Source organism: Puntigrus tetrazona, chromosome 1 (assembly GCF_018831695.1).
Source record: "Puntigrus tetrazona isolate hp1 chromosome 1, ASM1883169v1, whole genome shotgun sequence".
Taxonomy (NCBI): Eukaryota; Metazoa; Chordata; class Actinopteri; order Cypriniformes; family Cyprinidae; genus Puntigrus; species Puntigrus tetrazona.
Window position 1 is genome coordinate 14,964,435 of NC_056699.1, and position 23,817 is coordinate 14,988,251.

Here is a 23,817-nt window from a genome sequence, read left to right on the forward strand (position 1 = left end):
ATTAGCAGTAACAGAAGGTCAGGAAAAAGTTCCTTGTTTATTATGTCATCAGCAGTAAATAAATACATTTTGAAAAAAAGAACCCTATCATTGACTTTTAAGACAGGATAGCACTAGGGGTTAACTGCCTGTAAACTCGCAGACTCAACAACAGATGTGACCCTGGACCACAAAACCAGTCTTGAGTAGCACAAGTATATTTGTAACAATAGCCAAAAATACTCTGTATGGGTCTATCATTAGAATATTAAGTAAGGATCATGAAGTTCCAAGTAAATATTTAGTCAATTTCCTACTGCAAATATATCAAAACTTAATTTGGACAACTTTAAAGGTGTTTTTCTCTATATTGTGATTTCTTTACACCCTCAAATTCCAGATCTTCAAATAGTTGTATCTCAGCCAAATATTGTCCTGTCCTAACACACCATACATCAATGGAAAGAATATTTATTCAGATGATGATGTATACATTTCAGAAATTGACACTTATGACTGGTATTATGGTTCAAGGTCACAAATACATGCAAAAATAGTTTAATTGCCTGCTCACAAAAAGTATTTACATACCAATACCTACAAACATACAATTTTAATGTTTTTATTATATAGGTATGTAGATAAAATGTTTGTTGGTTTGTTTTTATGCTTGTTTGTTTAATGAAAATGCTCCGTGGAATAAAATTACTTAATTAAACAGATTTAATTCAGATGTCTGAGTGAGTCATTTATGCCACAGGATTTTAGGGTTTTTTTTGTTTTTAGTTTTGGTGTGCGAAAAGTACTTCAGTGAAGATTGAGGTGATAAAGTAGTTAAAGAAAGTGACTTAGTGAAGCTGTTGTATCCCTAAAGGTATAATTTTTGCACCTACCCAACGTAAGTTCATTTCTTTGCCCTTTGTTTGCTTTTCTAAACAGAGCCATGGCTCACATGATAATACATTTTTCCTCCACCCTCATGACTCTTTTAATTAAGGTTTGACTACATTCTTATTTTAAACAATTACAGTCTGCCTCACTTGCTAATATTGTTATCTCCCTATTCCCACAAAAAAGTGCCCACAGTTTAGATTTAATGTTAAATGTTTATTTTATTTAGGTTAAATGTTTATTTTTATATATGGTATTTTCCTCATTATTCAAAAAAATCGACTAGCTTATACATTCCAGTTTATTTGAAAAAAGTTTAAAATGAAAATGGAAAAACAGTCTACCTGTTGCACGCAGAATTAACACACGGGTCATGGGCGGATGAATGCATCCATTCACTCATTCTTTATCTACACCAGACACACATTGTTATGCAGCTCATAATTCCAGATTTACCAGACTTCACCTGTATGAAAGGTACAGGAAGTTATCCATTCACATCCCTGCATTTTTGACTGCATTTTTAGACAGTCATGCAGCTGACCCCATGAAGGTAGTCATGCGTAGTTAAAATGAATATGAATATATCAAAAAACTTATATGAAAGGTCACAGTCACATGACATATTTGACAGCATTTACACATTTGGTCTTACTGTTGATATATACACCAGCGTTGTCATAATGCTTTGTAAATGTTGACACAAAATCGGAAATGTCGACCTTTGTCATTCCCTTCAAAGTTAAGTCATCAGACCTTCCCTCTTGTTTAATATTAACTCTATCTGCACGCATATTTTTTCAACCATCTAAAGGAATTGTTTAGTTTCTCTTTTAGATATGGGTTTCATAGATAGATAGATAGATATTTCTTGTGTCTTGGCTGACTCCTGGTCTGACCCCACATGTCCAACAGGTATGCAAATGCTATCTTGCAAATTTGAGTTACTCTGCAATTATGCCGTGTAAATCCCATTCTACATGCCATCTATCTATCTTCTCCCTATGGAAGGCCAGACCTCTTCATGTCTAGCTTCATATGCGTGTTTCTTGTAAAGAGAGAAGTGAAGGAGGTGTGGCTAGAGCTCTCCCGAGGCAGGTATAGCGGAAACAGAGGGGAAGGGTTTACCTGCATGGAGTTAGTGTACACTGCAAGAGCAGCAACACTGCACCTGTTCCTCTTCCCAGACTCTCCCCTTCTCTGTCTCTCTCTTTCACCTTTACACCAGACAGCCAAACAAGAGGGAGCAGAAAGGGGTCAACATGGATCCCAACCAGGCCAGTGGGAATGACAGAGAAAGTGAAAAGGGGGAGAAGAAAGAGAAGGATAAAGGCATTAAAAGGAGAAACAGACTTTTTATAAGATACCTGGAAAGGAGGAAGACAGATACTATTGTGGATGAGGACGCTTCCAAAGGTGACATCAGCATCTCAACCTTGGTGAGAAGGAGCCATTCTGACAAGACTGAGTATAGCGCTAAACTTAAAGGTAATTATTTTGTCACAAGCTTAACTTATTGTGCCTTTTTCAGCTAATTTGCACAAAGCAGTGCTCCCCTACGGTGGCTAAACTACATATTTTTGAAATAAAGCCTTGCTAACCTTACAAGCAGAGTTGTTATGCTAACGGCAACATGGTTTTACATAGTTACCTATTTTTTTCTGTCATCCTGCAGAGCAGCAGGACAGCACAGACTTGGTTTTATACCAATTCTAATCTCGTGAAGCCTCCCATCTCAAATTCCATCAGATCTTTGTATGCAGTGAAATAAAAAGAGGGCATGTATGTGTGCTGATGCTTAGCACCTGTTGCGTTGTTACGTTACAGAGAAAGATCTATTCCCACTGGACTGATGTCACATATGCAAACTGAACCTCGGCCACAGTGCAGAACATGGCTGTGAAACAGTCGTAAACAAGCTCAGCCACAGAGCCTACGTTGTTTACTTTATCAGGAAGTTTCTGGCTATCGGCTAATCTTTTTGTTAGTTTATTCCACATGGCACTCTTTTTGTTTCTTGTTGAGTCTTGAACTCAATGAAAAAGAAATAAGGTGCAGTAGTTGTTCATCGTTGTATTTTCTTGTGAACATCATGTCACAGTCTGGTGGCGCTGATATGTCAAAGTCATCATAATCTTAACTTGAAAATGACATCACTGACATCACAAAAACTAGTTTAACCAGTGAAGAGGGAATGAAGCAGTTCAGGACAGCCAAGTCATGACATTGAGGACATCTTACAGATATGTGGACAATCTTGTCATACAAGCTTCTTAGTTTGCAGACAATAACCTTTATATAAACAAAATGAGTTGTCATCATGTGAAGGAGATCACAACTAGCCTATGAAACACAACTATATCTATGAAAAGCAAAGAAAACGTTTTACTTATTAAATATCTGAACGACAAGTAATATGATAGCAGTTTTAGTTCCTTTTTCTGTTGAATCATTAGCAATCAATTATTTTTTGAACTTTTCAATCCTATGTTAGTTATTTAAATTAAACACGCCTAGTGATATGTGTGCGTATGATTCCAGCGCAGTGTTGTAATATCATTTATATTTAAATTGTTTACCATGTCTTTGACAGCCAGCTGTATGTCATACGGCACATTTCAAGTCAAATATGATGACATCATTGAGGAAATGTTTATCTCTGAACAGGAAGTGCTCAAAAACCTGACTGTGCTAGATCATTCATACACCAAAGAAACAATACATTCATTGAATTTTATTATTAGGGTTTTTTTTTTATCAAGTTAGTGTGACTTTTTTTGAAATATGATATTTTCACGTCTGTCCCAAAAGAAAAGTAAATGTGTAAAGCAAACACTTGATCACATGAGACGCAAGCTCTTAATGGGCACTTGCAGGGCAGGTTCCACTTGTGTGTGAGATATGTTTGCATCCTGTATGTTTACTTTGTGTTATTGAGTCAAACCAAGCAGAGAGAGTCTTGCTCGAGGCTGTCAGATGATCGAAAATAATGAAAATAAAATAGGCAAATCATTATCGATGGAGGTACGTCAGACAGAGCTCGCAGAAAATCTCCAAGCTTGGGTTCAGTCAGGTCACGTTTTCTTGCAGAAATGTGATCTGTTCTGTGCGGCACAGGTTTCCATTAGTCGGCCTTGAGTGAAAAGTCTTGTGAAAGGCATTGTATTCTCCTTTCTGCCGGTCTAAATGGCTCAGGCTGTTAAACGCAGCTTCGCTAGAGAGCAATTTATTACTGATGAAGCATTTGCCATGAGTAAATTCACTGTATTAGCTTGAGATTGGTTTCATGTGTCACTCTTTTCTGAATAATGAACAGGTTATGGTCATTTATAGGGCAGAGATTTGTTATATGATTCTGTGTGAATGGGATGAGTGAAATACAACTCCTCTATTGTCATAAGCAAAGTCTTTGTCTAAGACTTACTCCTCAAATTATGTCTGTGCGCTGCACATTTTTTCACACAGAATAGGTTTTGTTTCCTGGTCAATTGAAGTTGTTGAATTTTAAAGTCGTTTAAGTATTAGTTGTTAAAATATTAAGTCTATTGAGTTCTCTCTAGAAGCGTCATTATCATAATGCATAGGAAAATCTTAAAATTCTCGCAATCATATCCTTATCTGAGATTGCTGAAAATTAAACACTGTTTAAACACTTAATCTACTGTACGTTCGGGATGTGCAAGTACTAAAAGTTAGAAGGCCTAGACAGCAATTGCATCACAAAAAAGTAATATGACACCTAGCCCCACCTTTGCCAGTAGCCTCTCTGTGTTTCTCTCTAAGAGGAAGTGTCATGTAGAGGTGATCAGGAAACAAAGAATCATCTCACTTCCCAAACTACATACATGCTTTGTTCAACTTATTGCCAGCAGCAATTATCTATCTATCTATCTATCTATCTATCTATCTATCTATCTATCTATCTATCTATCTATCTATCTATCTATCTCTCTCTCTCTCTCTCTCTCTCTCTCTCTCTCTCTCTCTCTCTATATATATATATATATATGTGTGTGTGTGTGTGTGTGTGTGTGTGTGTGTGTGTACAAGTGCAATTTGCAATTTTTACTCCCCAGAGAAATATTTTGTATATTTCATTATTATTATTATTTCTAAAACTGTAAATGCTTTAACATTGCATTATATGTAATACTTTTATTAGAAGAGATTTTATGGATTGTTATGTTGTGTTTTGTTGCATTTTCTGTTAGCTCATGCTTATTGCTCTATTTTTGTGTCATTATGATGGTATTTTGATTCACCGTGTGGCTTTCTGTTTTATTAAACCTGTATTATTAAAGTGGGTATCAGTACATTTTAATTTTGCCAGTTCAAGTGCATTATATCATTATCAATATTATATAACTTAATTAATACAGGGTTGTAAGTTATGCTGTCATCATATTTTTACGGTAAATTTCTGGCAACCACAGCTGCCTTTTGTTGTTGTTGTTGTAGTCGTAGTTGTTCTGACCGTCAATTTAACAGTATTTAACTGTGTATGTAAATCTAAACAGCATAACTGGACTCTTTTTTTTTCCCTTTCTCCCATCAGAGAAAATGTCCCCGCATGATCTCTCCTCACCCACATCCCCAGCCATGGATCCAGAAGAGATCCGCCATAGAAGGATGGTAAAAAGGTCAAAGGTCATCGAGGAGCTGGTTAGGACAGAGGGAGACTATCAAAAGGACTTGGAGCTCTGCATAAGCGAGGTTTTGCTTCCTTTAAGAGCAGCCCAGGCATGTTCACAATCCCACAACCAATTTCTGTTCAGTTCTCTTTGTATAAATTAATCAGTCTGTATTGCCACTTAAATAAAAAAAAATTGATTTAAATGTTTTTTTACAGGTGGTGGATATAGATCGACTGTTCACCAACATTGAGTCTGTGTGTGTTGTCTCTGCTGAACTGCTCCAAAGACTGAGAGATGCCATAGCTGACCCTGACCCCGAAACTCAACTCATAGGTCATTTTTTTATCATTTTATAGTGATAATGACTAATGATGTTCACCAATTCTTTAGAGCAACAGCCAACATTATAGATTAGGATTACTTTATTCATGTTTATTACCAAGCTCAATATTAATAAAATGAATAAATTCTAGTTTTTTTTTATACAAAAGATTAAATTGAATGATTATCATTTATCATTTTAAGATTTTCATATTATAAGTATTTTATAAAAATATATATATATATCTATCTTTAAATGATATCTTTAAACTTTGTACAGTTCTGGCTAAAATGCAGTCTAACCTTTTTTAGGAGAAGTGTTTATCCAAGCCAAAGCTGTCATGGAGGATGTATACAAAATTTACTGCTATCATCACGACGAGGCGAATGCTTTGCTCAAGTCTTATGAAGCACAGGATGACATCCAGCAGCATTTTAGAAGATGCATATCCACACTCAAGTAACAATGTTAACTACGTTTATCTATGAGATATACACGTGTGATGTTTAGGCCTTTGGCTCTGAAGTTGAAGCTAATGATTTGTTGTCTCTTCTCTCACAGGAAAATATACGACCAAGAGTAAGTATGCATTTTCTAATTTAAACGTTGCCATAAATAATATTCATTCGGATATTTTACGATCATAAACACGAACGTTAGTTTATAGACCTATGTTAGTTAAGAGTGTATTAAGCTTGCCGTTTTATAACTAATCAGAAAACCTGTGATTTTGTTGTTGCGCCATGTTATACCAGCTATGCTACAGAAACATCATAAAAGTAATCTAAAAGATAGTGAACAAAGTGGAGTGCATCTTGTTCTGTTTTTACTGTTTTATTCATTCAACGATATTTTTTCTTTAGAGGGAAGCCCAATTTGCTTGATATGGGCTCTCTGCTTATTAAACCGGTGCAGCGTATTATGAAATACCCGCTGCTATTGGCTGAGCTGTGGAATGCCACACCCACAGACCACCCTGACAACAGGCCCCTACAGGAAGCTCTGACCACTGTAAAGATTATTAACATCAACATTAACGAGTTCAAGAGGAGAAAAGACATAGGTGAGAGCTATGTCAGGTACACTTTTGTCAAATCAGCTTAGATTAACAAATTCTTTCTTTCTTCTTTATTTGTTTCGAGAGTTTTCAAGCATGCAAATAAAGGACGCTTGTGTCGTTTCAGTGCTGAAGTATAAGAGGAGTGATGATGAAACCTCACTGATCGGTAAACTCAACAAGTTCAACATTCATTCAATCAGAAAGAAATCCGACCGACTGACAAGCTATTTCAAGATTCTCACTGGTGTCGAGCCACAGGTACACGAGGCTAAAATGACTGAACGTTTAAGGCCACTTAAGGCAGTCTGAGTGTATTGACGTGGCGTCTGTCTTCACAGGTGAGAGATGAGGCGTTTGACAAAGAGGAAAAGCTTTTCCGTAGCCTGGAGAAAGCTGTGAGACAGCTGGTGAAAAACATCACCTGCTACTTGCTCTATACTCAGGTATGAAGACGCCCTATTAAACATGCGAAATATTTTAAGCATGCAAAACTAAATACAATTATTCTGTTCATCTGTGGTGTCTTGCCTTAAATGTACTTTTTAATAAGAATACTTACTGGAAATACTTACTGGAAATGACAAATGACCTCAAAATTACTGCATGGATCAATTTTTGCGATATTTCCAGTGCATAGCAACAAACGCAGCCGTTGAGGGTTTGTATAGAGTTTTGGGGGGGAAACAAGACCCATTGTACAATACCGTGAATTTGATTGCATTTCGGAGCAAACTTTAAATAATATTTACAACAGAATTGTATAATTACATTTCTCTTTATATTATAGGAGATGATATCTATTGCTGTTCAAAATGCACAGGACCTAGAAGCTATAATGAAGGATCCAGACAAAATAGACACAAATGGCTTTCAGCAAAAGAAGAACGGCAATGATCCATACAAACAGTTTGTAAGTGTTTCCCTCACACAAACATGCACTTGCTTATTTATCAAGTCCTCCTCATTTCTTTCTTTTAAAAAACCTTTATGTGAACCATAAACCTCTCAAACAGACAATATTTTCCTCTATAAGTTCCGTATTACATATAAGCTATAGGAAGCACAGTACAACCTTTTTTGTTAAATAAATGCCTGCATCAGTAAATATCAGCTTTTCCAACCCTTCGTACTGTTTAATATTTGCGTGATTTGCGTTCCTCAGAAAGATCATATGGAGCGTCTTGTTCTTGCTCCACTCTCAAGCCTGCTGGGAATGTTTGCATCGCCCCAGAAGCTGATACAGAAGCGCTACGACAAACTGTTGGACTACTGCAGCCAGCTGGATTCCCGATCCTCCAAAGAGGAGCAGGGCCAGGCCAAAAAAGATTACCTGGCCCTCAATGCACAGCTGCTTGAGGAGCTGCAGTGCTTCAACCGAGCTGTCAGGACGATCCTCACCAACTGCTTGATTTGTGTAGTAAAATTAATTAGAAAGCTGATGGAAGACGCTCAGCCGCCTGTTCATCAGATACCGGTAAGATGAAGAAATGATGCTAAAATGCTTATGGTATTTGAAAAAACACAACAAAATCAATGAAATATAGAGAAAGTTCGTTTTCTTCACCGTAGAAAACTTTAAGTGTCTTGCTCAAGGGCAAAACGGATGATTTTTTTTCTTCGGAATTTATCAGGTTACTGCTGTGGTCCAAACTTAAAACCTTTGTGTTATCTAAAACCATTAGCCTGTTATATAAGCATAAAGGATGTTCAGGGATATGATATAGCTTCCCATCTGAAATTCACATAGGCTACAAGATAAAACTTACTTACAGTTACTTACCGTAAAATAGCAATAATGCAGATAAAATAGTGGTTGGTCCACTACTTGAAATATTACTAGGTTTGTATCAATAATACACAATGATACAAAAAACAGTTCCTTTTATTTTGCACACCATTATAGTTTAGTATTGTAATTAATATTACATTGATATAGCAAATTTTACATAATTTTAAGACCTTTTTCAATTCTGTCCTGTGACATCTTAACCCTTGGTCATCTAGGTTCCCTTGTCGAACTTTAGTGAAGTCCAAAACTCAATCATGGAGGAGCTGAGCAACCTTGGATTCTTCAAAGATAATTCCCAAAAGCTGATGGAGCGCAAAGTGAGCTTTGAAAAACGGGACAAGAAAACGGTAGGTTTACAAATAAAAAATAAAAGAGTAAATCCGTAAGGTCCCGATAAGGTCCCACCTGACTAGAACATTCTCTTCAGGTCCCAGAGATCCCCAGACAGACAGAGGAGCACAGAGCCTGGCTCCTGGAAGAGTTTGCAGTGGATCGTCTCTATCAGCTCAAGCGTAACTGCAACGCCTGTCAGGAAAATGACGTGAGTCTGCTGGAGGGGGAGCTGGTGGCTCTGCTGGAAGACAAAGACCCTATGGGAAGCAGCAGCCGCTGGCTAGTGCATACTGGGAGTGAGTCTGCTTATGTCTCTTCAAATAGTCATTAACTAATGTTAAAATATAGAAACTTGTTGCAAAGTGTCCTGCAGGTTGTAACCACTCCTTTACAAATAATTATTAGGACACACATTAGTATTCAACAGCCTGGGGTCGGTGAGAATAAGGTTTCTTTATACTCACCAAGACTGCGTAATATTTTCTAAGTAATGTATTTTCGTATTTTATATATTTAATTTTCATTTGTGTGAAAGCAAAACCTTTTCAGCAGTCATTAATCCAGTCTTCAGTGTCACATGAACATGATTAATCAGAAATCATATTAATATGCTGATTTGGTACTCATGAAAGCTTTCTTATTATTATCACAGTCGAACTTTTTATTTCAGGAAAGTTCACAATAACAGCATTAAATCTTTTGCAACAATATAAATGTCTGTATATGCTGTCCCTTTTAAACAGTTTGATGTATACTTGTTAAATAAAAGTATTCATTTATTTTTTTTTACGGACCCCAAGCTTTTGAACAGCAGCATATATTAGGTCATTTATTTGCAAACGGGTGGTTGTATTAATAATGGTCATTTCTACATACATTTTAACATTCAGTTTGTTACAAATGTTAATTACTAAAAGCTGTTTTGTTTCACTTTGCCTAAGAGTTTAAACCAAGAGACAAGATGAACTAAAGCATGGTGAAAATTTTGGATGAATGCTATCTAACTTTATGGCAGAAAGTAATGAAGTCCCCACAGGATATTCTTTCATCACATGTCTATAAACTAGCCTCTCATTAACTCCTCGGAGACTGTTGCTTCACGACAGGACCAGCGTTCTGGTTGTCATGTCATGTGACTTATTGTCTGTATCAACTGCTGTAGGTTGTTCAGGTCAGTGGGGAAAAACACAGCGACTGGTAGAAAAAAGAATTAGCCACTAAAGCCCTTGAAACGACACTTTACATGATATGCGAAAAGGAAAAAATGTGTGTGGTCATGAAAGCGATATGTTAATTGTATTATTTAAGAGAAATGTGAAAAATGAAATCCGTAATCCTTTAGATAACTCATTCAATTAGTCTGAGGCCTGAAACTGATCTGTCTGAGATCCCATTCACTCTACGGTCTCTTAAGCTATCTTTTTGCTCCTATTACGTTAACCAGGCTTCTGGTGCTGATAATGACATCTCTGTGTGTGCGCTTAGGTACGCAGGGCTATGTGTACTCCTCCTTCCTGAAAGCCTACAACCCCCAGCGGGAGGTGAGCGAGAGGCCAGATGACTTTGACAATCTGAGTCTGTTCGTGTCGAACAGCAGGAGCAGCAGCATGCGGAGCTTCAGTCCGTACAGCACTTCCGACGGTCTGTCCCCTCAGTCTGTACCACAGGACGAGCCGGACTCCTCCGACGAACAACATGTAAGACACGTGAAGAGTGTGTACGCGTGGATGCGGAATCATCTTCGCGCTGTGGGTTTCCAGCTTCTTCGATGGCGCGTTTTTCGTTCATTCACACTACGGCAGAAAATAGGATTCGGGTTTCTGTGTTTGTTCAACAAAAAAAAATTGCACGGGTGCGACCGAGAAGGCGTTCATGGCCGAGGTTCAGAACAACAGCACAGCCTGTGAGCGTGACATTGCTTGTGTACAACAGCTCAGTAAGAAAGAAAATGATATGCAGAAACATGCACATTAGGCATAATAACACAGCTCCTTTTGGAAACAGTTGAAGTGAAGTTGCACGTCTCAGAGTTTCATTTCTAAACGAATACGTGTTTTTGAACTAATCGATTAAGCACGATACGCGAGTGTAAGCCACTTTCTTGTCACCCCCATTGCTAAAATGATGCCTTGCAGAACCGACAGCCATAAACGCACACAAACGGAGTGAAACCAGAGTCACATGTCCTATTTCTCTTGTATTTAACAACGGATAGACAGCACCGCCTACTGGTAATATGTCCCGGAAAGGATCTTAGGAGGACGTTTCAAATGAGAAACAAAAGTGAAAGTTAAACCATCTTGCTTTTAGGCTGTACTGTTCTCAAGCTGAATTATTAGAGGCTAATCGTACTCTCTTTTCCGCAGTTCTACGCGGTTTATGCATTCCAGGCCCGCTGTGAACAAGAGCTCACGCTTCAGGAGTACCAGCATGTTCGTATCCTTCAGTTCTCAGACCTCGTTGGCAACAAAGACTGGTGGCTGGCCGAATCCAACGGACAAAAAGGCTACGTCCCGGCAAATTACCTTGGAAAGATGTCGTATGCTTAAAACCATTTTTGTTTTAATCTGTTAATATTTTAAACTTTATTTAAAAGAAGAAGAATATGAATATAGCTTTTAAATTATTCGCTTAATGAAGGCCACCCCTGCACAAATATTTTTGCACATGTGATGCTACCGACAGTGTTTTCTTGAATTATATACAAATCGTTATAGAGAGCTTGTTAATCAAAAAAATGTATTTTAACTAATTGTATATAGCAATATTAATATATAAAAGATTATGTGATGAATAAAATATTTACGATCATGTCTATTTGTTTGTGGGCCTTCATTCATCTCTTACACTTTTCAAAGTATTAGCTTAAACTTTTTTTTTTTTTTTTTTTTTTTTTTTAAATAACAACAGTCCATTTTTCTAAAAAAGGTGTTATTTATTAAACACATTATTAAAATGAGCAGCTTGTTTTCAGTAATGTGGCTGGTTTAGAAAGAAGGAGGCACATCTTCAAACCAAGCCGTTTCTGACAGACCAGTAACATTCAAATTCAAGTATATTTGATTTGACTTGCTCTTTAACATAATAGTCTGGCTTTTTCTTCCTCATTTCTTCAGTTTCTTCTGTGCTGCTTTCTTCTTTACCATCTGCAGCCGTTTCATAGCATTGAGCTGAGACTCCTGGGAAGTGGGCGTCTTGCCATCAGCTGAGGCTTTGGCTCCATTGCTGTTGTTGCTGCTGCTGCTGCTATTGCCCCCACTATTGCCCCGTTGCCCCCCCCATTGCCCCCTGTACCTCCGTTGCCTCCCAGGCTGCTAGAGGGTGCCGCCCCAGGTGACTGTGATCCAGTCACAGTCATTTTCCCCAAGCTATCTCCACTAGTTGAGCGGCTCAACACCTGCTTGCCGAGTGTCAGTGGAGGGGGTGGTTTCATGGGTACCGCGCTAGAGCCATTGTTTCCATTGCCGCTTCCGCCGCTGCCGCTTCCTGAAGGTTTAGTAGCCAGACTGGGCTTAACGTTGGCCAGTGCAGAGAGTCCCACGGGTTTGGAGCCAGAGGGAGGTGTGGTTGATTTACTGCTGCCTGGTTGACTGGTGCTCAGCTTGGTACTGGAAGGTCCTACATTTGAGGTCTTGGTAAAAGCAGCCCATCCTGTGAGGCCCGGGGGCAAAGACGAGTTACTGCTGGAAGAGGTGCCTGATGCCACAGATGATGCCTGAACGCAAAAAGAGACACCGGTCAAATATATGGTTAAAAAAACAAAACAGTAATATTGCCAAACAATGACCATCATATTGTTTTTAATAGCAATAGACATCCTTACTATATTGTTGATCAGTTTAATACTTGATGAATATTCTGTGTCTTTAATAAGACTCTTCTGCCCTTTTATATTTCAATAATTACTGACCTTTACATTGAAGTCATCTTATGTTTTTGATGCATCAGTAACTGTATCCTTTTAAGTCACGGCTGCAAAACACGCATGTACAAATCCACTTTTGTCCATTTAAAGCTGGATTTAAAGGCGCACGGTCCAAAGGGGTTGTACCTATTCTAAAGAGTCATCGGTGTGTTAGACGCGCTATTTAAATAATTGAATAAAAATAAAATACTAGGCCACTGACTGCAGAACAGGTTTCAGTTGGTCAATGGTCTTCAGTTGCCTCAAAATAGCAACGTGCCAACAATGCACCTGAACAAACCTCGTTTTCAAACTAGCACGCTAATGGGTGAACAAACGGGCATTAGCCGTTTAAACACCGTGGCACTGGACGCGAGAATGAGAACTGTGTCGGGTTAAAACGAGCAAAAACAATTAATGTAGCACAGCTCCATGTGTACGATAGGGCCCTTTAAATGTATTATTATTTTTATCGTTTGTTGTATTACTTTATTGTTGTTCATTATTGCACTCACCTTCACTTCCGTTCTCTTAAAGGCCTGGAATGAGCCTGTCGTTTCCGGTTTGGGTTTTAGTTCAGCTTTCTTCACTAGTGGATCTTTCAGCATAGGCGCTGCTGTTGCCAAAGCAGGAGCTGGTTTCTGTGGAGGTTTCTTTTGGGCCTGAGACATCAAGGATCGTTTCTACCGTTATATCAGAGTTCTTAGCTTAGTAATCGTCTAACTCGTTGTCAAAAAAAAATCTTACCATTCGTTTCATTTGCCTGGTGCATCGAGCACAGTACCACACCAGCCGTGGGTCATTGACGTCCTTGTCAGTAACCTGAGGTTTGTGACACTCCTGATGATATAAATTATGACATTCTTGACACTCCACTAGTTGATTGCCAGAAGTGACGGTCATTTGTCTGAGAAGAGAAAACGCTGGATCGATTTCACACATATACGTGACCTGAAATTAGTGAAGCCAGAACCTTTTGGTTACCAGGCCTTTCTGCCAATGTTATGATACATCGCTCACCGACAAACCACGCAAGCAAGACCCATTTCCATGGCAAAGTCATCAGCATTGGTTTCATCGATGTCTGTGAAATCTGGGATGGGAATGTCCTTGGTTTGAAAAGCAATCGGCGAGGGATGGCTCTCCTGCTTTTCCACACGAGGTTTTTTGGGTGGCTCCACTCCTTCCCCAGGATCAACTCTAATCTATATATTATAGGATCTTTTATTAGTGCTTTTGATTGAGATTTTATAGTTCTATCATATGCAATAAACAAATATTACGTTAAAATTAGATTTTATATTACGATGTTAAAATTAGTAATAAATAATAGTGCAAAATAAGACAAAAAAAAAACCTTTTCCAAAGATCTCTTCTCGCTCTCTTTCTTGGTCTTGTCTGAGCTGCTTGATTTACTGCTGCTGGTGGTGATGGATGATGACGATGATGAAGAGCTTGAGGAGGTTTTGGAGTCTTGTTTGGTCATTTTTGGTAACGACACCTTGCTCACGTCAGCTTCCTAAAGCACAGAGAGTGAGTTACACAATAATACATCTTAACAATTAAATTCCAATCATAAAAATGCCTCTAATTTAAAGTTTGTTCACCTTCAGCGATGTCCTATAGATGGAGTCACTGCCCCTGGATAAAGACTCATCCAGCAGGGCCTTGAGTTTCTCTGCTGAGTCTTTGCTCTTGGAGTGAAGATACCCCAGTCCCTTCAGAAAGATGGGGTCTAGGTCTAGACTTACTGTTCCAGCCATTGTTTAGTGGTTATTATACGACTTTACATAAGACAACGAAATAGCCCTCTTCCTATTGAGTTTAATGTATTGTATACAAAAATATAACACTAGAAAATCCGCATTTCTGTCCCGTACAACGTCTAGTTATTAAGACAAGTAAGCAACTGGAACCGATTGATACGAGATTAAGGTCTTCAAGTCCTTAAGTAAAGCTCGTTTTAAAAACAGTAGTAAATCACAATTTTAGCCTAAGCGCTAATTAACAAAGTTAGCAGTGAGCATTTGGCGGCTTGAAATGTTCCGACATACTAACAAAAACACAATAACAAGAAAAGCCTTTACTGAAGCAGGGTGGCTCGAAATGGGCGGTGCTTAGCGGCAGGGACGTTGTCTCTAATTGGTCAGATTCTATTGTTCTTCGCTTTTGCCTTTTTGCCTTTATTCTGTGTATTTTAAAAACAGTAAACGTTGATCAATGTCACGTTTAAAACATTGTAGAAATGATTCTGTTTTACATAACTGCTGAAACCACACGTGCACTTTTTTGTCACGTGATACTTGTTACTTTTCTTTCTGCTCGTCAAAATGGCTCAGTCACAGTCGTTTTTGATTTTTATTTTAGATTATTAAAAAGAAAGTTTCGTGACGGAAAAGCATAAGTGCGCCACATAGTATCCCTCGGAGTAAACCGAGATAAATGATTATTGATTTTCTACACAATTGTATCCAATAAGAATAAAGGGGATTTGAATATGCCTCACTGAAGGATTCTGTTTTCTGAGCCGTCGAGTGCCCCCTACAGGATGACCATCTCGTGATAGTGATATTTGCAGACTAGACTCTTATTTCTTATATCTGATGACGCTTTGTGTTTGTGTTAAATCATACCGACATGAGCGATGCGTATCAGTTGTCATAACACAACAAATTACTATATTTTAATTTTTCTTAATAAATATCACTTTACAACATTTATTAACAAACGAAACAACGAAAATGAGAGCGTAACAGTGAATTAAAAAAATCAAATGAGTCGGACATTAATGCATGTAACACAAGGAAATGCTACGTAGTGCGTAAATTGTAACAACCTCGATAAAACGGTCAGTGAGGTCTCATAAGGAACGATAAAAACCTATATTCTTCTACAGCCATCCAATTTATTTATTGTGTGAATTAAGCAGCAAAGCACGTCGATTATGGCGTTGTTGACAGGGGTCGGAAGAGTGCGACGTAGCAGCGTCATAATTGTGCTGTCGAGTGTAAGAAGCTGATTGGCTGTTCCAGTGTGACGGGGGTTCTTGTCCCAGATCGCAGGGGTTAGACAATAAGGATCCAAACAGCAGCATTTCCATTAATAACACAGCATAGATGGAATTTATCTCTCTGTGGTTTTGAGCAGCTGTCGCTGACACACATACAACAGTTATAATTGTATAAGACGACTTGAATAATTCGTCTTCTTTTTTATTTAACCACTTAAATAAATCAAATAGATCCCAGGAAAAGGTAAGTGGATCTATAAATCCCAAACCATTTCAGTTAATTTCGACATGCTGCGTTTCTTTATAGTCAAACAGGATTTATTTCCATGTCATATTTTTATAATTATTGCGGATGAATAAATGTTCGCTGTGACGTTCTGGCAGTTTTCAGAGAGTAAAGTTGAAATAACACGTTTCTTTGTCACGTTTGCAATGCACTGCATACAGCCCGCATATAAGCATCATGATAATAAATCACATGAGGTATTTTTAAAGCATTCCTGGCATAATAATGATAGATTCTTTTGAAAAAAAAAAAGGAGTACATTTAATAATGAGATGGAAGATGATTGCAATGTTTGTTTTTTAACTTATTATTTCCATGTTGTTATTCTCGTTGTTAGTAGTGTTATTATGAATATACATTTTTCTTTTTTCAAACCCCTTCAGATTCTGACGCTTTAGCAAGGAAATGGTGATGGAGAAGCCCAGTCCCCTGCTGGTAGGGCGGGAGTTTGTGAGACAGTATTACACACTTCTCAATAAGGCACCAGACTTTCTGCACAGGTGTGCTTTGTAAAATCTGAAATTCACGGGTTCATTATTCATGCAGTTTTCATTTCAAAAATGTAAAAAACTTTCTCATGCTTCAGATTCTATGGACGAAACTCCTCCTATGTCCATGGTGGACTGGATTCGAACGGGAAGCTGTCAGAGGCAGTCTACGGGCAAGCTGTACGTCCTGATAGTTGTTGAATGTGTAGCCTGTCGAATTTAAATCTATTCACCAGCGTGTGTTCTCTTCATGTCTAGGAGATACATAAGAAGGTAATGTCTCTGCAGTTCAGTGAGTGCCACACAAAAATCCGACACGTGGATGCCCATGCCACTCTGAGTGATGGTGTGGTTGTCCAGGTGATGGGAGAGCTTTCCAACAATGGGCAACCCATGAGGAAGTTCCTACAGACATTTGTACTGGCTCCAGAGGTGTGTATAATAATAATAATAATAATAATATGATGACACGTTAAACCTCGGTGCAATCCTAGGATAGAGCTCTTTAGAAGCTTTGATCTGCAGCATAAAACCTAGAAGCGCCTATTTACCGTTTACCTTTTTTAAGCATTGCTTACTTGAACGTCAAATTATTATCTGCGCTGTTTTCTTGATCTTAAAGTGCTCATCAGACGCAGAGTTGTTTTGTGTGGACAGTAGCATATTTCCACCTTTAGCCAGCTGTATGTTAAATATGAAAATTCAGATTTTGTCAAGAACTTGTTTTCAGTCATAAATGAGTTGCAGGTATAAGCTTCTGCATGGGGATCATGATTTCCAGTAAATAAACGGTCCTTTTTGTTTCACTGTTGCCTAGGGTTCCGTGGCCAATAAGTTTTATGTTCACAACGACATCTTCCGATACGAGGATGAGGTGTTCGGTGACTCTGAGGCGGAGCTTGATGAAGGTTAGTTGGTTATTAAAGATTGTTACATTCTGCATCTGTCTAAAAGTATTATCAGTGCATGTCTTGGAGGTGCTGTTGCTCTGGCTCTGTTATGCTTGGAGTCATTTCCTGTACTTTTACAGCCTACTTGGACCCCGGTGATTTCTTTTTGTTGCTTCATTTATTGTTCTTCTTTTTTTTTTTTTAATGCATTTAGTGAACATTCATTTTGCACTTTTAAGTGCATAAATGGTCTATGACTAATTATATTTTCTTGTTTTGAGATGGATCTGATAAATGGTTGCCTAGCAACTAGCAGTTAAATTTGCTATATTCCAAACATCTCCTCTGCATTTGAGCAAAAATCTTAAAATTTGCATGAAAATCCTGAAAAAGTGCTCAAAAGTCCAACCTTGTTTTCTTTGATATGTTAAGTCAAACCATTACACACAATCTTCTAATCAAGCGTTCATCCAATGAATCACATTTTTGGTTTCTTTGTATAGATCTGGCTTCTTGTGAAGCTAGCAAATTTAAAATTCTTTTGTTAGATATATTTTTTTTTAGTTTGGTATACAACAGTGTTTGACTTTCCAAAATATCTGGCTTTTTTTTTATTACACCAGTCAAACTGATGCTGCATTTTCGGATTAATATGAGTTGGACTACATCTATACAAAACTGCTTTAACAACTTTTTTAAGTATCTAATGATATAAACAGCCAGTGCTACCATATTAGAAGTCTGCTGTAGAATACAAGATTTGATTAGATATAAAAGAGATGGTCCATTTCTTCAGTATCTTCTAATCATTTGCAGCTGTATTTTGTTTTGGGGTTTTTTTAGAGCAACCAGAATGTTTTAAAGCAACAGGGTGGTACTTTATTTTTTTTCCATTATGTATTATGCTGGGACAGAGTCCGAAGAAGAAGCTGATGAGCCAGAAGACAGGCAACCATCACCCGAACCCCTCCAGGACAGCCCCAGTAAAGCAAACTGCTATGAGCCCCATCCCGTGAGGTAACTCACATTTCAATTGTAAACTTTAAAAGAAAGCTTGCTGTAATATTCTAAAATGTAAGAATTTGTTCAGATATGGCGCTGTTGAATTTCTACTTCTCACCTTTTTTACCTTTAGCTGTAACAATGGCGTGGAAGAAGCTCACGAGGAAGCGGTTATGGAGCTAGAACCTGAGGTTGCTCCAGAACCCAAGACTGAGGAGTCGAAGCTCAAGGCAGAGGAGAAGGTCATAGAAGAGTTTGAGGAGAAGGCACCGTCTCCTGTTCCTATGGAATCACCACCTAACATACAGGAACCACCCAAAGTAAATTCAGATCTTTACATCACTTTTACATTTAGTCGTTTAGTAGAAGCTTTTATCCAAAGCTAAATTTTGGATAATAATAATTATATTATTATTATAGAAGCAGAAGTAACAAAGGAAACCAAAATAGGTTAACAATAGAGAAGTCTAGAGTTTGAGGGTCAGATATAGATGAAAGAGATGTTTTTAGCTGATTCTTGAAAGGTCTCTGAGGTCTCAGCTGCTTGGATTGAGTCGGGCAGGTCATTCCACCAGGAGGAAACGCTTAATGTAGAAGTGATTTAGTGCCTCTCTGTGATGGCATTAGAATGTACTGTTCACTTCCAGAGGGGGTACATGGGTCTCAAGTAATACATTTAGGTAAAGGAGTGCAGAGCCAGAGGTGGTCTTGAAGGCAAACATATAAACATATCCAGTGCAAACTAATAAACAGATGTGTAAGGTGTGCATTTTGGCTAAATATAAATGAATCTTGCAGCTGCGTTCTGTGTTAATTGTAGAGATTTGATAGAACCTCTTGGAAGACCTGTCAAGTTCTTTAATGCAATTAATGCATTCATCTCATCTCAAGTAAAATGTATTCATACAGTTTTATAATTTTATATATAGAATTTGAGAGCTTGAATGATGCTGTTAGTTTGATACTTTATTTTTAATTCCAGTATAATTTGTTTACTGTTAAGTTCAGTTTAGCTTTTTATTATTATTATTATTATTAACTTCATTATGTACAGCATCTATTTTAATTGTCATATATCTGGCAGACTTCATCTTGGGCTTCTGTGACCAGCAAAAATTTGCCTCTTGCTGGGACTGTTCCATCCTCTGGAGCTCAGCCACATGTTGTTAAAGCACTAAACTCACAGGTAAGTACTTGAATACTTTATACAGTAATATCTTTCTTCCTGATTTGACTGTAATGCTGTTGACTCGAAGTTCCCCGTGCTATGGATCATGTTTATGTTTTCTTGATTTTGTCAGGCCAGGGTTGAGACCAAGCCGGAGGTATCATCAGCTACCATCCGTCCACGTGACCAGCGTATCCGTGACAGACCTTCAGTAACCTCGAGAGGGCCTAGACCTGGTGTGGATATACACGTTATATATATATATATATATATATATATATATATATATATATATATATATATATATATATATATATATATATATATATATATATATATGACCTATAACTTTAACTTTCATTTGTTATTGATGTTTCAGAACTTTTTCAAAACACCTTTTAAACTTCTTCTTTGGATCTTTCTTCTTCTATCATTAGATGGCGTCTCGTCCTCTGACCCTCAAACTGGGAAGCCACACTTCAGCTTTGTGAATAAAGGTAAATATGTCCTCCCACTGCATTGTTAGCAGAGCTGTTGTTTGGGCAGCAATGCTGTGAATGGATCTAGATGGGTTGATGTCGTTGGTCTAAACGGATGAAATCTTGTATATTGCTTAGGAAGGGGAGATGAGTCGAGTGAAATGGACAGCAGAAGGGTTGTCAGGTATCCAGACAGTCATCAGCTGTTTGTTGGAAATCTCCCTCACGACATCGATGAGAGTGAACTCAAGGACTTCTTTATGAGTACGTTTTTTGTTGTTGTGGTAACCATCAATCCATTCTTGTATATATTAATCAATCCTCTTCACATTTGCTTCTTATCTCTTCCGTCAAGCATTCGGAAATGTTGTTGAGCTGCGTATCAACACCAAAGGCACCGGAGGAAAGATTCCCAACTTTGGCTTTGTTGTCTTTGATGACTCCGAGCCAGTGCAGAGAATTTTAGGAGTTAAAGTAAGGACGGTTGTTTTTCTTTCGATGCATATGGTTTTAAGACAGTTTTTAGGAATGCACTGTTTTACTATTATTTTACGGTACTGGCAGAAACGATAAGCTGATAATTATTTTCATATTTGGGCTAATAACCTAGAAATGATAACTGCAGAATTATTGCAAAGACATGTACTTTGCAAAATATAAAGTCTTTGAGGCATGCAAACCAGTTCCATCTGTCACAGCAAGACAGCAAGAATATTAATAACTGTTATAGTTCATTTGTTATTGTTAAACTTAATATTCAGTAAATATATAAAAAAAATAATCAAATCTTAATTTCTGTGATAAATGGGAAAACTGTACTGATATGTAACATGCATTTTGCTTTTATTTATAATGTTTAACTGCTTTTTTTTATACAAAGATATGGCATTGAGAGGCATTTTTTTTTTTTTTTTTTTTTTTTTTTTTTGTGACCCATCTCCATTTTATTTGTGATTTAGCCTATCATGTTCCGTGGTGAGGTGCGTCTGAATGTGGAGGAGAAAAAGACGAGGGCGATGCGTGAGCGGGAAACTCGCAGTGGAGGCGGAGAAGACCGGCGGGACACGAGGCGTAATGAGCGCGGTCCGGGCGGCCCGCGGGCCATCGCCGGGAGCAGCATGATGCGAGACCGTGACGGCAGAGGCCCACCTTCACGCGTTTCCACCGTACCTAAAGCAGGCATGGCCTCTGGGAGGGGCGCAGGTTCTAGCGAGGGCCGTTTTGCTGCTCAGAGGCGTTGAGAGGAGCTCCCCTTATAGTTTGGTAGTAAAATGTTCATTTATGACGATATTGAGAAGTCTATGTAAAAACATATACATCAGGGTTTTCGTTTTTTTTCTTTCAGTTTTACTTCTTGTGTACACTTGCATTTTTGCCTTTTGGAATGTCAGCTGTTTCTTGTGAAACAGATCAACAACTTGAACAATGTAATGACTCAAAACACACTGTTCACTTTAAATTGGAGTTGTGCTGCAAGTCCTCTGGTTTTTCATTCATCAAGTGGTGACCATTACAGATGTTATAGGGAAACAAATCAGTTAGGTATATTTAGTGCTGATTGAAGTCTAAGTTCTGCTCTGTAATATTTCCTTTGACATTTCCTATTAGATTACCTTCCAATTGCTGTCGGTGTAAAATGTGCAGATTGAAAGGTGGCTTTGAAAAATATTTTTTTGGTTGTTAGTTTTTTTTTTCAGGCTAGCCTTTTAATACATGCTATTTAGGTAATTTCACTAATCGGCTCATTAATAAGCTAAAGGCTACCTGTAGACATAACTGTGAGCTAACAATTTCATTTAATGGTAATGACTTCATGCTAATAGAAAGTTAAAGTACAAGACAGTGAGAGTTTAGACAAGACATGTCTTCTCCAGTTCTGTTTATGTACGGTTTTGTTTTTTGTTTTTTTTATAATTATTTTAATGTACAGATTTGACAGTACTTTTTTATGTTCTGGGCCTGCCTGAATAAGTGAATGGAGCATTATTGAAAGCATTTGTAAAGTGGAAAGGTACCATGAATTTTGTAAAGACGTTTTGGATTTATGCTGAATGTGTTTTTTTTGTAAGGCAGAGTCACTTTATTGCATTTTTTTTTTCTTTTTAGTTTTTATAATCCTAATCTCATTTTGTGATGTGAGTTTCCTTTTAACATACAGACACTTGTTCTTGTTTATTTTAAATTAAAGCATAACAGTATTTATACAGGGTACAGAGAAACTTTTGCATTTTTTTGCATCAAACGTGCATTTCCGACTTTCCCAAATGGACTAGTTTTGCGTTCTACATTTAAAAAAGAAAAAAAAATGCAATTGTGGTACTTTAAATAGCACTGATTATAAAAAAAAGTTTATTTTTTTTTCCCCCTAGACACATGAGGCTTAATTTTTTTTACCTGCAGGAACTGTTGGTTTTTTCAGAATTTTTACCTTATTGGGAGAAGCATTATTTACTGTTCATTATTATTGTTTTTTTTGTTTTTTTTTTCCATGTGTACCTGTTTAATTGATATCCACACCCGTTTTCCATTTTCATAATGAGGAACGCGTTAATGCTGTTCTTCATGAGAGAGAGGAAGCGTAAGTCCAGTGGGGTAGACACTGTTTTCATTGTGCAGTGGTACTCTGTCTACAATTTGCACTGATTTTGTAAGCACAGTTTGATGTAGCGCTATTTTTGATGTTTAATGTCTTCCGTGTCAGGTAGATTGCACTTACTGCAGTATTTCTAGGACAATCTTCATCAGGGACATTGAATTACTTTTGTTATCCGTTCATTTCTTGGGGTGGCTTGTTCTCTTTGGTTGCAGATACGTTTGCTTTTGGAAGATTTTGGAAGAAGATAAGCCTACAGTCCTGCCTAGAGACTTCTTTCCCCATCAGCTCTACCTAGTTCTTACGTGTTCTGAGTTTGGGACCTGGAACATTTTAATTACTGTGTAAATAAATGCCACAATGGCCTTTCTTTTTAGATGTAAAGTACTTCATTCAGCCGAAAACTTTGAACGTTTGGATTACAACAGAGGAAAAAAAGAAGACAAAACACCTAGGGCTTGGTCAAATAACTGTGCTTTTCAACCCAAAATATGCGTCAGACTTTAATTTGTTTATTCGCTCATATCATTTAATCAGATTCTTTTAACCCTCTAATCCTAATGCAAAACATTGCTTTTCATGCAGTTACTACGAGGTTTATAAATGCTCTGTTTATAGATGTAGTTCATTTTGGTGGAACAAGAACGTGTTCTTGTATTAGCAGGTGGTTTCCATGTTATTTTGCTTAGACTGCATTTGGTGTGAGTAGAACATGTTGCAGCTGGGTGTTTATTTATTATTGTTTTTATTTTTCATTTTCAATCGGTTTCAGTGTGTTAGACTTGACATACAATAAACTGAAATCTGTGCTGTTCAGTGTTGTGGCTTTAATTTAAAAGACAAGATAAGACGTTTAAGACATGTTTATTTTACATGTTAAAATTATAATATCGTAGTATATATTAGAATAAAGTTTTTGCTGTGAATTGCAGGCAAAGAGACGAACCACAGGGAGCTACGATACACGTATTTGTTAATATTATCAAAAT

At 37.6% G+C, this 23,817-nt stretch overlaps 3 protein-coding genes across 4 annotated transcripts; 2 read left to right on the forward strand and 1 right to left on the reverse strand.

The window, feature by feature from the left end:
* Positions 1 to 1,999: 1,999 nt before the first annotated feature.
* On the forward strand, positions 2,000 to 11,821 carry arhgef38 (Rho guanine nucleotide exchange factor (GEF) 38). 2 transcript variants are annotated; one of them, XM_043251509.1, is made up of 14 exons: positions 2,002 to 2,358; positions 5,426 to 5,610; positions 5,720 to 5,837; positions 6,138 to 6,285; positions 6,388 to 6,405; positions 6,690 to 6,889; positions 7,011 to 7,144; positions 7,225 to 7,329; positions 7,674 to 7,796; positions 8,049 to 8,360; positions 8,891 to 9,022; positions 9,103 to 9,304; positions 10,494 to 10,705; positions 11,375 to 11,821. In XM_043251509.1, exons 1-14 carry the CDS (start codon positions 2,133 to 2,135, stop codon positions 11,555 to 11,557), a joined length of 2,298 nt encoding a protein of 765 aa, XP_043107444.1. In that variant the 5' UTR covers positions 2,002 to 2,132; the 3' UTR covers positions 11,558 to 11,821. The 2 variants fall into 2 exon arrangements, with proteins under 2 accessions (XP_043107451.1, XP_043107444.1); XM_043251516.1 differs by lacking the exon at positions 10,494 to 10,705 and having other exon boundaries at positions 2,000 to 2,358; positions 11,375 to 11,558.
* Positions 11,822 to 11,928: 107 nt separating this feature from the next.
* On the reverse strand, positions 11,929 to 14,984 carry ints12 (integrator complex subunit 12). The gene is given in 7 exon segments (XM_043249976.1): positions 11,929 to 12,268; positions 12,271 to 12,723; positions 13,428 to 13,574; positions 13,660 to 13,819; positions 13,933 to 14,117; positions 14,270 to 14,431; positions 14,520 to 14,984. Coding segments are annotated over 7 exon segments (1,419 nt in total). The 5' UTR covers positions 14,676 to 14,984; the 3' UTR covers positions 11,929 to 12,112.
* A 953-nt stretch (positions 14,985 to 15,937) lies between these two features.
* g3bp2a (G3BP stress granule assembly factor 2a) lies at positions 15,938 to 23,644 on the forward strand. The gene is made up of 13 exons (XM_043248942.1): positions 15,938 to 16,166; positions 16,592 to 16,708; positions 16,795 to 16,876; positions 16,955 to 17,128; positions 17,514 to 17,604; positions 18,501 to 18,603; positions 18,722 to 18,908; positions 19,673 to 19,774; positions 19,890 to 19,992; positions 20,194 to 20,253; positions 20,374 to 20,499; positions 20,591 to 20,709; positions 21,195 to 23,644. Exons 2-13 carry the CDS (start codon positions 16,614 to 16,616, stop codon positions 21,474 to 21,476), a joined length of 1,524 nt encoding a protein of 507 aa, XP_043104877.1. The 5' UTR covers positions 15,938 to 16,166; positions 16,592 to 16,613; the 3' UTR covers positions 21,477 to 23,644.
* The last annotated feature ends 173 nt before the right edge of the window (positions 23,645 to 23,817 follow it).

Bases quoted from the DNA above. Each gene is read 5' to 3' on its own strand.
- g3bp2a (XM_043248942.1), top strand. From the start codon at position 16,614: ATGGTGATGGAGAAGCCCAGTCCCCTGCTGGTAGGGCGGGAGTTTGTG. The intron at 16,877-16,954 runs GTACGTCCTGAT...CTTCATGTCTAG, and splicing joins AGGCAGTCTACGGGCAAGCT to GAGATACATAAGAAGGTAAT. The intron at 17,129-17,513 runs GTGTGTATAATA...ACTGTTGCCTAG, and splicing joins CATTTGTACTGGCTCCAGAG to GGTTCCGTGGCCAATAAGTT.
- arhgef38 (XM_043251509.1), top strand. From the start codon at position 2,133: ATGGATCCCAACCAGGCCAGTGGGAATGACAGAGAAAGTGAAAAGGGG. The intron at 9,023-9,102 runs GTAGGTTTACAA...CATTCTCTTCAG, and splicing joins AAAAACGGGACAAGAAAACG to GTCCCAGAGATCCCCAGACA. The intron at 9,305-10,493 runs GTGAGTCTGCTT...GTGTGCGCTTAG, and splicing joins CTGGCTAGTGCATACTGGGA to GTACGCAGGGCTATGTGTAC.